The sequence below is a fragment of the Enhydra lutris genome, unplaced genomic scaffold, assembly GCF_002288905.1.
Source record: "Enhydra lutris kenyoni isolate GAN:26980312 unplaced genomic scaffold, ASM228890v2 scaffoldscaffold56, whole genome shotgun sequence".
Lineage (NCBI taxonomy): Eukaryota > Metazoa > Chordata > Mammalia > Carnivora > Mustelidae > Enhydra > Enhydra lutris.
The window spans coordinates 4,402,424-4,417,131 of record NW_019154140.1 but is presented as its reverse complement, the minus strand read 5'-3'; the positions used below and the strand labels follow the sequence as shown (position 1 = coordinate 4,417,131).

At 42.2% G+C, this 14,708-nt stretch overlaps 1 protein-coding gene across 1 annotated transcript in view; it reads right to left on the bottom strand.

Annotated features, from left to right (window-relative positions):
- Positions 1 to 5,634: 5,634 nt before the first annotated feature.
- LOC111157822 (anoctamin 6) overlaps positions 5,635 to 14,708 on the bottom strand; it is a 184,689-nt gene continuing 175,615 nt past the window's right edge. The window contains exons 20-21 of the mRNA XM_022519488.1: positions 13,925 to 14,030; positions 5,635 to 8,786 (exon numbers count right to left, since the gene is read on the bottom strand). Of these exons, the coding sequence (XP_022375196.1) occupies positions 8,580 to 8,786; positions 13,925 to 14,030 (313 nt within the window). The 3' untranslated portion in view covers positions 5,635 to 8,579. The remainder of the gene's footprint in view (positions 8,787 to 13,924; positions 14,031 to 14,708) is intronic.

Here is a 14,708-nt window from a genome sequence, read left to right as displayed (position 1 = left end):
AATGTATTCTTACCAATATGTCTCCTATTTTGATTAACAGTTGGCTTATGTAGTTAGTTGGCTGCTCCCACGTTAGGGACATAAATATTTATAATCGTTAGATCTTCTTGGTGGATAAAACTTTTAAGAATGATGTAGTGTCCTTCTGTATCTCCGACTACAAGTCTTTAGCTTAAAATCAAATTTGTCTGGTATAAGAATTGCTACCCTAGCTTTCTTTTGAGGCCTGTTGGCATGAAAGATGGTTCTCCATCTCTTCACTTTCAGTCTGGATGTATCTTTAGGTTCATAATGTGTCTCTTGTAGACAGAATATGGATGGGTCCTGTCTTTTCATCCTATCTGCAACTCAGTGCTGTTTTATGGGAGCATTTAAGCCACTGACATTGAGAGTGATTATTGAAAGATATGTTTTTATTGTCATCATGTTGCCTGTGAGGACATTGTTTCTATAGATTGTCTCTGTAAATTTCTGTTCTATATCACTCTTGGGGTCTTTCTTCTTTTATAGAATCCCCCTTTATATTTCTTGTAGTGCTGGCTTGGTGATCACATAATCTTTTAGTCTTTGCTGGTCTTGGAAGCTCTTTATCTCTCCATCCATTCTGAATGTCAGCCTTGCCAGATGGAGTATTCTTGGCTGCATATTCTTCTCATTTAGTGCCCTGAAGATGTCTTGCCAGGCCTTTCTGACTTGCCAGGTTTCTGTGGATAGGTCTGACATTATTTGATATTCCTCCTTCTGTATGTAAGGGATGTCTTCCCCCTAGCTGTCCTTAAGACAATTTCTCTGAATTTATGATTCATGAATTTCACAATCTCATGTCTTGAGGTCTTTCTATTCTTGTTGATCTTGGTGGATGTCCTCTGCCTCTAGGACACAAATACTTGTTCCATTCCCCAGATTAGGGAAATTCTCATCTACAATTTGCTCAACTATATCTTCTAGTCCTCTCTTTCTCTCCACCCCATGAAGGATCCGAATAATTCTGACATTGGAACATTTCATGGAGTCATTTATTTCTCTAATACTGTTTTCATGGTTTCTAAGCTGTTTATTCCAGACCTCCTGATCCTTCTTTCCTATCTGTTTGTCTTCTAGATCACTAAATCTATCTTCTGCCTCATTTACCCTAGCTGTTAGAGTATTTAGATTAGATTTGATCTCATTGATAGCATTTTGAAGTTTCGCCAGATCAGCTCTCACTTCTGCCTTTAGGGGTTCTTTGTTGCCACTAATGGTTTTCTGCAATAGTCTGGATAACTGGATAACTGTTACCCTGAAATCTATTTCTAGCATCTTCCTTATGTCCATATCCAATAGTTCTGTGGCAGAGGTCACAGTCTGTGAATTTTCCTTCTGTTGGAGGTTCCTCCTCCCAGTCATTCTGGTGAGAGATAGTTGAGGGGATGTATAGTTGAAAATATCAACCGCAATCCAAGCAAGGTGCACTATCTCCACTGATGATCCTCTGCTCCTGTAGAGATTCAGAAGTGTGTAATCTTCCATCTCAGGCTGATTTCATGTTTGTTCAGAATGCTCTGGTAGATATCTAGATCAATTCAGCACCAGTTGAAATAGGGTCTTCTACTCCTCTGCCATCTTGACCCCTCCTTTCATTCTTTTTTAATGATAACCTTGCCAGGCAGAGTATTCTTGGTAGTAATTTTTTTCCTTTCAGCACTTTGAATATATCATGCCACCCCCACTCAGCCTGCAAAGTTTCTGTTGAAAAATTAACTGATAGCTTTATGAGGTTTCTTCTGTACATAGCTTTATGAGGTTTCTCCTCCTTCTCTCTTGCCGTTTTTAAAAATTCTATCTCTGTTTTTTAATCCTTGAGATTTTAATTTTTATAGATTGTAGTGTGGACTTCCTTGGGTTCATCTTGTTTGGAGTTTGCTGTATTTCCTAAATGAAGATGTCTGTTTTCTTCCCCAGTTTAAGGATGTTTTCAGCTGTTATTTCTTCAAATAAAATTTTTCCCTCTTTCTCTCTCTCTTTTCCTTCTGAGACCCCTATCGTGCAAATGTTTGTTCACTTCATGTTGTTCAAGAGATACCTTAGCCCATTTTTAAAACTTTTTCTTAAAACAATTCTTTTTCTTCATGCTGTTAGGCTTGGACTCTTTTCACTATCCTAACCTCCAGATTGTTAATCTGTTCTTCTGCATCCACTAATCTACTGTTGATTCTCTGTGTATTTTTTTTTAAGTTTCAGTTATTGTATTCTTCAATATTTATATTTTCTCTTTGTTGAAGTCCTCACTGAGTTCATCCACTCTTCTCACTAGTCCAATGAGCATCTTCATGACCATTATTTTGAACTCTTTATCAGACACGTTGCTTATCTCCATTTTATTTAGCTTTTTGTCTTGTTCTTTAATTTGGAGCATGTTTCCTATTTCCCCATTTTCTGTGACTTTCTGTGTTTATTTCTATAAATTAGACAGAATAGCTATTTCTCCTAAACTAAAAGGAATGATCTTGTACATGGTTGTCCCTGTGTAGATTGTATGCCTGGTGACTTTGGTGGGTTGGCTGGCTGAGGCTGTGACTGTTATGGCCTGGGGATGGGGACCACCCTGGTAGAATGGCTGGAGATGGGCATGAGCCAAGGCAATCCTAGAGCTCTCAGCACAGTACACCCTGGGCCAGAGAGCTGAAGTGGGTGCAAACTGGAGGGTCCAAGGACTCTCTGTGAAAAGGGCTCCCTGGCAAGACAGCTGAAGATGAATTAGGTAGGGGTTGGGGTGTCCTGGGGCTCTCTGCACAGATTTCGCCCCAGCAGAATAGGTGAAGCTGAAGTTGGTATAAGCCAGGGTGGTTCTGGGATGCTGCCTGTAGAGGGTGCCATAGCTGGGCAGCTAGAGCCAGGGTGGGTGTAGGCTGGGCTGTTCTGGGGTGCAGGGGCTCTCTAGCATTGTGGTTAAAGCATGGTTGTGGAGGGGAATCCCCAGGGCTCTCCACACAAAGGGAGCTCTGGTAAACTGGAGCCAAAGTGAGAGCTGGGATGTCCTGGCAAGTCATCTAGAGCCAAAGTGGTATGAACTGGGAGTGTTCTTGCACCTGTATCACTTTGGTGAGATGGCTGGAGCTACAGTGAGTGCTGAGCAGAGGAGTTCTGGTGTGCTTCAAGCAGGGGACCACTTTGGTGGGACAGATGGGGCTAGTGTGGGCTTGGGACTCACTGGGTGGTAGGCTTGCTAGTGTACCCAGACCCTGCTCCTGTCCACGTTGCCAGGTGGGGGAGAAGGAAGGTAATCCAGCCCCTCCAACCTGGAGAGAGTTTCAGCAGCTCCTCTGCCATTCGGCAGAATTCTAGGGCAGGATCCTTAATATTCTAGTTGCTTTAAGCCATGGGTTTGTTTGTGTTTGTTTTGTTTGTTTTTTGGGGGGGGGTTGGTCTTTTTTTTTTTTTTTTTTCCTGTTCCCGGGGGCATTTGAGGCTGGTGTGGGCTAGGGGTCCAGGCCTTGCTAAGGCTGGCTTTGACACCCTGACCCTGCTTTTGTCTGCGCTATCAAGGTAAAGGTTAAATGCAAAGTATGGGGCTCACCAGTCCTTCTGACCTGGAGTGAGTTCCAGGATCTTGCCTCCCATTTGACAGGGTTCTAGGACTGGTTCCTATATATTCTTGTTGACTTTGTAAACAGTGGCCTTTTTCCTGTGTTCAAGGGCAGATGAATTTGATCATGATCCCTCTGAATTATCGCTCCTCTCACTGCAGTTTGTAATGGGGGTGGGGGTTCCCTTTGTTACCTTGTCTGTGTCTCTTGCTATTCCCTCTGTGGTCTTTCATTGTGCAGAAGTGGTTTGGTCAGTCCTCAGTTCTTCAGGAGGAATTGCTCTATAAATAGGTATTAGTTTGGTGTGTCTGTGGAAAAGGGGAGCTCAGGGTCTTCCTTCATTGCTATCTTAGACCAGAAGATGAAGTCCAATCAACATATATTTTATATATTTTATACTCTATTCTTACAAAAAAGTAAGCTAGAGAAAAGAAAATGTTAAAATCCTAAGGAAGTGAAAATACATTTATAGTACTGTATGTATTTATTAAAATTTTATTATTAAAAAAAATCTAGGGGTGCCTGGGTGGCTCAGTGGGTTAAGCCTCTGCCTTTGGCCCAGGTCATGATCTCAGGGTCATGGGATCGAGCCCAGAATCAGGTTCTCTGCTCAGTGGGGAGCCTGCTTCGCTCTCCCCCTCTGCCTGACTCTCTGCCTACTTGTGATCTTTTTCTGTCGAATAAATAAATAAAATCTTAAAAAAAAAAATCTGTGGAGAGGCACATGGTTGGCTCAGTTGGTTTAGTGACGGACTCTTGATTTCAGGTCTGGTCATGATCTCAGGGTCCTGAGGTGGAGCCCTGCATCAGGCTCTCTGCTCAACGTGGAGTCTTGTTCTCCCTCTGCTCCTCCCCCTGCTGTGTGTGCTCTAATAAAATCTTAAAAAAAGAAATCTGCATATAAGTGGACCTGTGACATTCAAAAAGGTGTTATTGTAGGGTCAACTGTATTTATGATCTCATCATTCCCTGCAAATGGGAGATGGTACTTAGCTTAAGAAAAGGCTCGGGTCATGATCCCAGGGTCCTGGGATTGAGTCCCACATCGGGCTCCCTGCTCAGTGGGAAGCCTGCTTCTCCCTCTCCCTCTGCCTGCTGTTCCTGCTGCTTGTGTGCTCTCTCTCTTTTGTTGTGTTAAATAAATAAAATCTTTAAAAAAAATTATAAACCAAAAAAAAAAAAAAAAAAATTCTGGTCAGTCCTTTGCTGGACTTAAAAGGCTTGAGAGTAAAAATAACATTAGTACTGGTCCCAAGGATATCACGTAAGGGTAAGAAAAGGCTTCTTGTTGTTGGTCCGGTTATGGATTATATTTGATTTAGAGTTTTCTTGGAAGCCTAATGAGATTTAAGTTGGCAAAAATCAAAACCAAATGAAACCAAAACAAAAACCAGAAAACAAACACTTCCCTCCAATAAAACAGAAAAAGTTAAAATCTGGATATGTTGTCCAGGATAAAAAGGTTGATTTTTATGATGACATTTTCCCTTCTTTTCTTCTCCATAATTTCCCCTTTCTGTACCCAGTGCCGCAGCAGGTTCAAACAGAGCCTTTCTGGGATTATTAGAGACTTGCCCTCTCTGGTGGCACTGCCCCCTGCAATCATGTTTAGCGTGCAGAAGCCAACTTTATGCAGTTGTAGAAAAGTGCCTCTTCCTCCTCGCGGATGCAGCCTGGCTCTGGCGCACCACAGTGTGTGGGGGCCGGAGGGGAGCTGGTTCTCAGCTCCCACCTGCTCTCCGGGCTTGGTGCCCTTGGCAGGGCTTGCTCAATCCCAGCAACTGGTTTTTAGCAGCCCTGGCTGAAACCCCACACCCAGTTTTTCCCAGAAAAATCATGTTTCAAAGTAAGTGTAGGTGGTGAAAAATATAATTTTAGATATCATCTACATAAAAGCACACATTTGTTATCTGGGTGATAACATAACTGATAAATAGTGGATATATATGTGTGTATATATATTACATTTTTATATAGAAATGTACACTCTCCTTAAAAACATGAAAACATATATAGAGACCAGTGTTGTTTTGAAAAATGAATTTATTAAAATGCTCATAATTATAAAATATTAAAATGCACAGAAATTCACAAAACATTACAAACTTTACATCTTATGCCACAGTGTATGAAAGCATCATGAATATTTCCATTCTACTTTAGTTAAGCTGCTCATACATTTTAACTTTTCAAACATCTTCTGCACAATGAGAAAATGGTACAAGTGTTTCAATAACAGAGCATGTTTTTTCCCCTTTGTGAACTAATGTTTTCTGAAATTCAAGATGCACGCATGGGTAGTTAAAAGGGAAGACGTTTGGTGACAGTTTACAAGATGGCCTTGTTGAGTTTTCAAACAAAAATGATAGCGTTCCCTATCTATTGACACATCCGAAATATCTGAGGGATATTTAAGGAAAAATCCCCTGAGTATTTTGGTCTAATGCTTCAATCTGTTAAAATTCACAGGCAATACAAAAGGATACAAAACTCAAAGTTCTCTAGTGGTTAACACCGGGCAGGTGGAGGGCCAGATTTTCCTTTCATGGGGGCACGGTCACACCCACCCTTTTTCCTGGGGTGCTGCTTCTGCTCACATGTACAGATCCAGCCCGTGCCTGCCTGCAAACGCAGCCCCACATTTTTCTTCGCAGCGGACAAGTCCGCGCTGGAGTTACGTTAACACTGTCGCTGTCCCAGGTGACCCTGGCTCCCCGCACGTCGCTGTTTGGGGAATACTGGCAGTGTCATACATCCGATTTTCTGCCTTTAAAAATATAGAGCTTTCCCCCTTTCCTGTCCACAAAAGCACATTTTAACCTATGAATGACTGATGAAAGATGACTTATGAAGACGTAAATGCACAACTCTTTTAAAGTTTTATCGTATATACAAGGAGATAAGGCAAGAACATTTCCTTTTCTGTGCTCCCCTAAATGGTGAGTACTCGCCCAATCCAACATGAGGAGATAGTCCTCGGCTTCGGAGAAGAGCAGAGGTAAGAGCAGAGGAAGCGGCCCCACTGCCAGGAGTGGTGTCCCAGGTGAGCAGGGGAGGGACCAGATGCACCCAGTCTGGGCTGTGAGGAAGGAGCAGCTGCGAAGAAATGCCTTTCTTACTCCCTGTGCGGTCAGAGCTCCCGTGGCTTGCTGGGAACGCTCTGTTCCCATTGTTCATGTGACCAAGAAGGTTAGTGAAATGTTGTCCCTGATCCACTGGGCCAATTCAGAAGTCCAGAGCCCTGCTCCGATGGATCCTCCATACATACTATTTTTATTTTTCAAACCTTCATGGCATGCACTTAGAACGGTGACCTTGAGTCAAGCTGCTCTTACCACAAGCCTCTGAAGCCGCTCAGGGAATGGCTTTCCTTTCCCTCTGCCGCAGGGATTCTGAGTGGTTTGGCCCCTGGGTGTTTAGCAGCTCCGCAGTGGGTGGCAGCCCACCTCGCAAGAACCCAGTGCCAGACACCCTCTCCCCAACCCAGTGCTGCCCTGGTACCAGTCAAGCAAGAGCAGTGCGGGCCCGGGAGGGCTTTGCACCTGAAAGGCGGTCAAGCACAGTAAAGGCTGCTGAGCGGACAAACTGAAGGCAAGATGTGCGTAGCGCAGGCGTTCAGCAGAGAGTTACCTCCCGCCGACCGCAGGGGTTGCGACCAGACTGTGGCTTTAGGGAGGCTCACAGCCAGACCAGAGTCTCTTTTCTGGATTGGGAGTGATCTGGGTCTGCCCCTGTCCCTCTCCTCTCCCCTACTACCCACCCCCCACAACCCCCACCCCGGTGCACGCAAGTTACAAACAAGTTCTGGGCTGGGACTGAGGGAATGGAGGATGTAGGGAAGCACCTTGACCATGGCAGATGCTTTGGTATGTTGATCACTTGGATAGGCAGGACCCCGGCTGGAAAGGCACTCCCCATGGGGACTCACAGTGAGGGCACCTGCTGTTCTCTCAAGCTGTACAGCACCGTCCTGTCTGGCGGGCTGGGCAGTGAGCCATTCCCAGGGGTGCCAGTGAGCTGATCTGATGGCTATAGGGCAGCTGCTGGGAAAGGGATGGGCTTATCTTTCCAGACCCTTACGTTGATAAAAATATAATTTTAATCCCTCAATTTCATTTTTTTTTCAAGAAACCACCTATCTTTAGAAGAGGTAAATTAATTATCCTGATCAATAGGAGTTCCAATCCTATTTGAATCTATACCTTTCCCCACTTTTGTCATCTTACTCCCTTGAGATTTGCAAAGCAGTCAACACTGATTAGGCACAGAGGATTCCAGGAGTGTTCCTGGAAGATAAAAGGTGTCACTGTGGATTAGTCCAAATACACTTCAGGACCCTGCTATCTTTATTCCAATCCATTAAGAGTATTTCTTTGAGATGGAAAGATAGGCCAGAATGAAGACGGAAACTATTTCCTCTTATTAAGTGCGGTTTCATTTTCTGTAGGGATGTGCTAATATAGCTAAATATTGTGAATTCTTGGGTCTATTTGCCGCTGAATACAGCATTCAAACTGAATTCTGAGTTAGCTATTTTTAATCACACAAAAGCTAGTACGTCTAGTCTTTAACGAAAGTACTGTAAGGAAAAGAACTCTGGGACCCATCTGGCCAAGTGAAGAAATGAAACACCGCCTAAAAGGGGAGCATGTGCTTGAGAACAGAAAGGAATGAAAATAATCAAACGGAAGGACAAAAATCCATTCAGCTTTGGAAGAGGTGGTTTTTAAGCACACTGCGAGATACTTTCTGTGTTACAGAAATTCCAATTTATCAAAAAAGGGTAACATTTCTGGTTTTCCAGGTGATTAGTTTTATGCACTTCTTGATCTAAATTTTGCATTTCCCAGGTCCTGCATGGCAGGCTGAAACTGAAAAATAATCTCTATGAAAATGGCAATAGCGAAGACACCTATTTGCCAAAGTGTTTTAACTTAAACTTTCTCATTAGTGATTCATAATATATTTTGACAGAGTTAAATTCTGTAAAGTGCTTCTCAGAACATAAAGCTCTTATTCTAATTTTGGTCGTAAATTGTTCTCTACCACTGCCCCCATCCTCTCAGCTATGACCCCCATATTTTTTGTCATATCTTTGAGGTGATTCTCCCGAAGAAGCTTTTGGGTTAAGTATTTTTCTCTCTTGATCTTGCTCTTTGTGCTTTTGGATACATCTGGGATGGCATAGGATACAAAGAATTTCACAGAGTAGATGAGATGCTGTGGGAGAAAAGAAGAAAAATGTCAATCAAAGGAAATGGTGGGGAACAGAGAGCTCTTTTCGTTTTTGTGGGTTGTTTTTTGTTGTTTTTTTGCTTAGTCATCCCAGCAATAGATCTGGACAAAGTGGTGAGTATTCTCCATACACAACCAGTCTCTCCTACACCATGTGGCTCTGCCAAAGAGCTACATTTTGTTGCTTTGACAATTTCAAGAACACTAACACTCACCCTGACAATGCTATAGTATTTTTTGTGTGTGTTCCTTTCCTACCTCATTTCCAGGCCTCTTGCCCCAAAGATTAGCACTAAATCCTATCTGTGTGAGTCTATCTGTATCATTTTATTTTTGAGAACCTGTTTAACAAAATATGTATATAGCCCCAAATAATATATTGTTTAGTCTCCCTTGATTTGGGCTTTATAAAAAGTAGGATACTGTATATGGTCTTTTGAAAATTACTTTAAAAAGATTTATTTACTAGAGAGAGAAAAAGAGTGCACATGAGCAGGAAGGGGTAGAGGGAAAGGGAGAGAGAATCTCAAGCAGACTCTTCACTGAGGACGGAGCCCAACACGGGGCTCCATCCCATGACCGCAAGATCGCGACTTGAGCTTAAACCAAGAGTTGGATGCTGAACTGTGCCACCCACGCACCCCTAAAAATGACATTTGCATTCAAAACTAGTTTCTAATCTATCCATGTTATTGTGCATAACTACAGTTTGTTCATATTCTGTGTAAGAGTCTCCTGTCGATTCCCCCATCAAAATGTACTGGTCTTGTTTCTAGTGTTTCTATTAGAAACAATGATGTTAAGAATGTTTTTGCATTTGGATTCTGGAGGACATCTGTGAGAGTTTCTCAAGGGGATGACCTAGAAGTGGAACTGGCAAGACTCTGTTAAATGAATATTCAAATTTCCAAGATGGTACCAAAGTCTTTTCCAAAGTAGTTAATCCAGCTTCCACCTCCACCAGCAGCATGTGATGGTTTTAGGGGCTCTGCATTCTTGGCAGCACCTGTGGTCATCGCTTTTTTTTTCTCACCGACATAGTGATTATAAAATGCACTTTCATTTTAGTCTATGTTTCTGATGATTAACGATATTGAACAAGTTTTTATTTGTTCCTTATGCAAAAGTCTCTGACCTACCGAGGAAATACATAACATACAATGAACATCATTAAAAATCAATAAATTGTACATGGTGTTCACGTGATAAGAGCATGGAGAAAGTAAAGCAGAGTAGGAGTTTTTGTGTTATGTGGGAGGCCAATTTCAGATGGATTTTATACAGATCAGACTGGGTATGGCTCACTTTGCCAAGGCTTTGAGGAGGCGAGGAAACTGGCCACGCAGACATCAGGAGGAAAGGCATGCGAGGCAGAGGGAACAGTCAGTACAGAGTCTGTGTGGTGGAAGCCTGCTGGCTGTGCATCAGGAACAGTAGGGGTGGAGGGATGTGAGGGAAGAGAGAGAGAGGTAACCGAGCATGGCTAGAGTGTGTCAGGCCTTGCACAGTACTGAAAGGACTCTGGCTTTTACTCTGAGTGAGATGTGAAGGCAGCAGAGAGCCTATTTAGGAGCCCACAGCCCTAATTCAGGCGAGAAATGATGGTGGCTCCAACCCAGTTATAGAAGCAGAGTTGGTAATGGTCAGATCTGCAATGTACTGTCCAAAGAAAGCCAGCAGCATTGCACGTGGGGTAAGTGGGGGACTCTTAAGGGCGAAATTCTTAACAACCAGTGAGGTAGCTACAAATGCCATGACTGAGAGGGGGCAAACCCACTGTGGGTGGAACATGGAGCATGGAGAGGACAACATTCCAGGTGGATTGAAGAAAATATGGGCATTTGGGGCGGTAGATTTATCTGTTAGCTATCCCAGCAGAAAGGTCAAGTAGACATTGGATTCGTGGGTTGAGTTCAGGAGAGAGGGGTTCTGGAGATACATATATCGTTGAGTCACTGGCATATACATGGCATTTAAAGCCAATGGACTGCATGAGGTCACCAAAGCTGTGAGGAGAGAGAAAAGAAAGAGAAGGAAGGGACTAAAGAAATTATGAAGGGACGGCCTAGTGAGATAAGAGGAAAAGGGAAAAAAAAAGTTTTCCTGGGAGCCAACTGAGGAGGAACTTCAAGAAGGAGAGAGTGTCAAAGGCTTCTGATTAGTCAGGTAATGGGAGAGTGGAGAATATTTGAGATGAGAGTGTGTCTGAAAGATGGAAATTATAGAGTAAAGGGGCAAAAGCTGATGATGTAGGAAGGAGAGGTTCTTATTTTTTCCCCATCTATATTTATAGACGTGGACTTTCTGTATTATGCTACCCTTCCATTTCTGGGGTAAACCAATGTGGCCTGATGTCATCTTTAAAAAATATATTGCTAGATTCAATCGGCACATTTTTTTTTTTTTAAGATTTTAATTTATTTATTTAACAGACAGAGATCACAAGTAGACAGAGAGGCAGACAGAGAGAGGTGGAAGCAGGCTCCCTGCAGAGCACAGAGCCCGACGTGGGGCTCGATCCCAGGACACTGGGACCATGACCTGAGCTGAAGGCAGAGGCTTTAACCCACTGAGCCACCCAGGTGCCCCTCAATCGGCACATTTTAAAAAGATCCTTGCAACAAAGGAGACTGGATTATAATTTTCCTCTTTCTATTCCTGTCTGATTTAAGGATCTAAAAGGAGTTGGAGAGTGTTTCTTCTTCTGGTCTCTGGAGGTAACTAAAATGATCTGAAAGTATACTTCTAGAAAGTGTGGCATCATTCTCCTACAAAATCATATGGGCTGGCATTTTCTTTATGGAAAGATTTTTCAATTACTCAAAATTTTGTTATAATTCTAGGCTTATAGTTCCCTTCTTTAGCGTTTTAGAAGATATTTGACTACTTGCTTCCATGCTGCTGTTAAAGTCTACTCTCATTTCAATTTTATCAGTCATCTGTCCTTTTTCTCTGGTTGCTTTTAAGATCTTATCTTCAACGAGCTGCACTTTTGTTACAATCTCTGTAAGCCTGGATTTCTTTATTCTGCCTGATGTTTGCTGTGCTTTCTGCTCTGTGAACAGATCCCTTTCATTTCTTTGGGAAGAATTTTAGCCATTAATTCTTTAAATATTGTCTCTCCTCTAGTATTTTTTTTTCCTTCTGTGGATTTTTTTAAAAAACTGCTTAATCTCTTTTTCACATTTTCCATTTTCTTCTCTCCCTGTGATGTGCTGGGAGTAATTTTTTTCAGACCTCTCAATTCATTCATTCTTGCTTCAGACTTCTGTTTAATCCATATGCTTTTTCATTTCAACAACTATATATTTTTCAAGATTACCTTGTAATTTTTTAGTTTCTTATTGTTTGCTCATTTGTCAATCGCTCATTTTTTGTTTAAACATATTCATACACATTTTAATTCATAATTTCTAATGTGATAATGCATACTCTTTAAGTTATTGAGGGTCCAAATTATTATTTTCTTCCCTCTGAATCTCACTTGTGGTTTTTCTCATTTCCCCATGTTATTATTGTTCATCTTTGGAAGCTCATATCTGATTATTTCAATCTGAGAGAAAACTGTGGTCTAAACGGAGGACATTCTTTTCTCCAGGGAATATATGCATTTCCTTCTGCTCTGAGACAAATTTAGCTCTTTGTGGTGGGGGGGACCCTGGCTGAATCCAAGAGTCTCAACTTTAGCTGGTCCACCTTGGGGCTGACCCACTGCTTGGCGCCCTTGAGACTCTCGAGCCAGGAGCTGATTGCCCCCGCCCCCGCCACGTCCTCAGAGGCCCCTGTGCCTCAGGGTGCTCACTGCTCCAGCTGAGCCATCACCTCTCTGCCCCTCTTTGTAGATTCTCATCCCTTTCACTGAGCTCAAAAGTGCAAAGGAAATTCTACTTTAAGCTGACTGTGAATGTTTTGTAGTGAAATGGCCCCTCAGAGTATCTAGTCAGCCATGATTTCAGAAGCAGAAGTCGAAACACTTTAACCACTACATATCTGAATATAAACTAGTGATTCTTCCTGATGTAGCAGATACTCCAGGAATCCTCCGATGATGGGGAGCTAAATGACAACTTGTTTCCTCTGCTGTTTATGTTGTGTTGTGTTTGTTTTTTTTTTTAAATAAATATCAAACTAGAAAAATGATCAAAGCCACGCAGCCTATCCGGCTTTTTTCTTGCTAACAGATCCTCATTCTGTTCAGAGCAAACCCAACACGTCCCATCTCAGCCTACTCTGTTGCTTGGAGGAGCCGTGTGCCCTGGAGGCTTCTGGCAAAGCATTTTCTCTCCTGACAAAAAGGAACAGATATGGAGAGCATCCCTTTTCTTTCTCCTTACTGTCTAGACCCTGTATGTGTTCCATCAGGAGTTGCAACTCTCACCCTGCAGCCACACACACGACCTGCTGAGAGAGAGCGAGAGCGCGCGCGAGAGCAAGTGCCAGAGAGTCAGAGATCCCGTCCCCGGCCAGCGAGCTGGTCTTGATTCAGGAGCCGCCACCTACTTCGCTATATGAGAAAAATCAACCTTTAAGTGTTACCCTAACTGGGACCACACCCATCAAGCAACTTCTGAGCCTTCACAGTTCGGTAGTGGTTATTCCCTCTGCGTCAGAAGTAAAGTTGCTTAGTTCAATTTCAAATTTATTGCTGCCTCAGTCATTTTAAGAGCTGGTTAATTTTAGGGATATAAAAAGACTATTCTAAGAGGTAGATTATGAAAATGTAATAAAAATACTTAATAGTAGTACAAATAAAACTACGACAGCAGTAAAGTTCCTCAGGGGCACAGATCACATCTTAGTCGTCTTCAATAAGCCCCTTCGTGGTCTAGATTGCAGCCCAGCACCCCCAAATTTTTAAAAAAGGCACTCAATACTGCAGTGAGAGTCACCGAATCCCCCTAGCACACAAAATGCTTTCACCTTTTCAAGCGGATAATCGATTTCATTTCATTAATGAGAGCCTTATGGGTGTTTGCCTGTTAAATTTCATTAATAGATGTCCTAAAATAATTGCTAGCAAGAGAAAAGAATGTATTTTAAGTCCGAGTTGGCAATACTTAATGCTAATGAAAGGTCTGCAAATATACTGCTGTATAAGCTCTTTCAAAATATACTTCTTTTACCTCCATGACAATGATGAAAGCCAGCTTGGCTGCGATCACGTGCCAGTAGTAGATGTTGTGTTTATACTGCTGTTCGTGTCCAGGTGGGTTCCGGAAATCACGATACCTGAAAAGTAAAACAGGGATATCAGGAGGTTCTTTTTGATTAAGTAGTGAAAGCAAGGACCCCTTTCAAAAGAGGTCCTAATTAATGCACTGCTTTTTAAAACTGGACATCCTATAAATTTTCTCCAAGAGTTTAATTTGGCTACAAAATCCTGAAATAATGAGTCCAGTAGTACTTAACATAAAATAGGAAGATGATGGTAATATCATACACCATATGTGTAAAAAGGAAAGTATTTAAAAAATTTTTTGTCAGAGTTTTATTCCTGCTTCCTCAAAAGAGTATAAAACTAAAATGATGTGGTATATTTTCACAAACAGGATTATAAATTTATCTCGTGGTATCAGCAGGCTTCCCTCAGCTACGGGCTACCTCTCCTAGAGAGGAATGCCCGATTGCTTGCTGTATTATAATCAACCTAATTTCCTTTTTAGAGGTCAGGAGCTACTGCTGTTAGTCAATTGCCCTCAGGTAGCACATCTCAAATTTTCTGCCTGTAACCTTTTAGACCTGGAAGAGTTTAACTACTCTTCAGAATTACGTCAAGTAAGAGTAAGAAGATTTGATATGGGATTCTGAAGAGGCTCTAAAAACATTTATTTGGGGCTTATTTCTGGTTTCTTGGTTGTGCTGCTGAGAATCTGAACCAGAGAAGGGTTTGAGGAGTTGAACTAAATG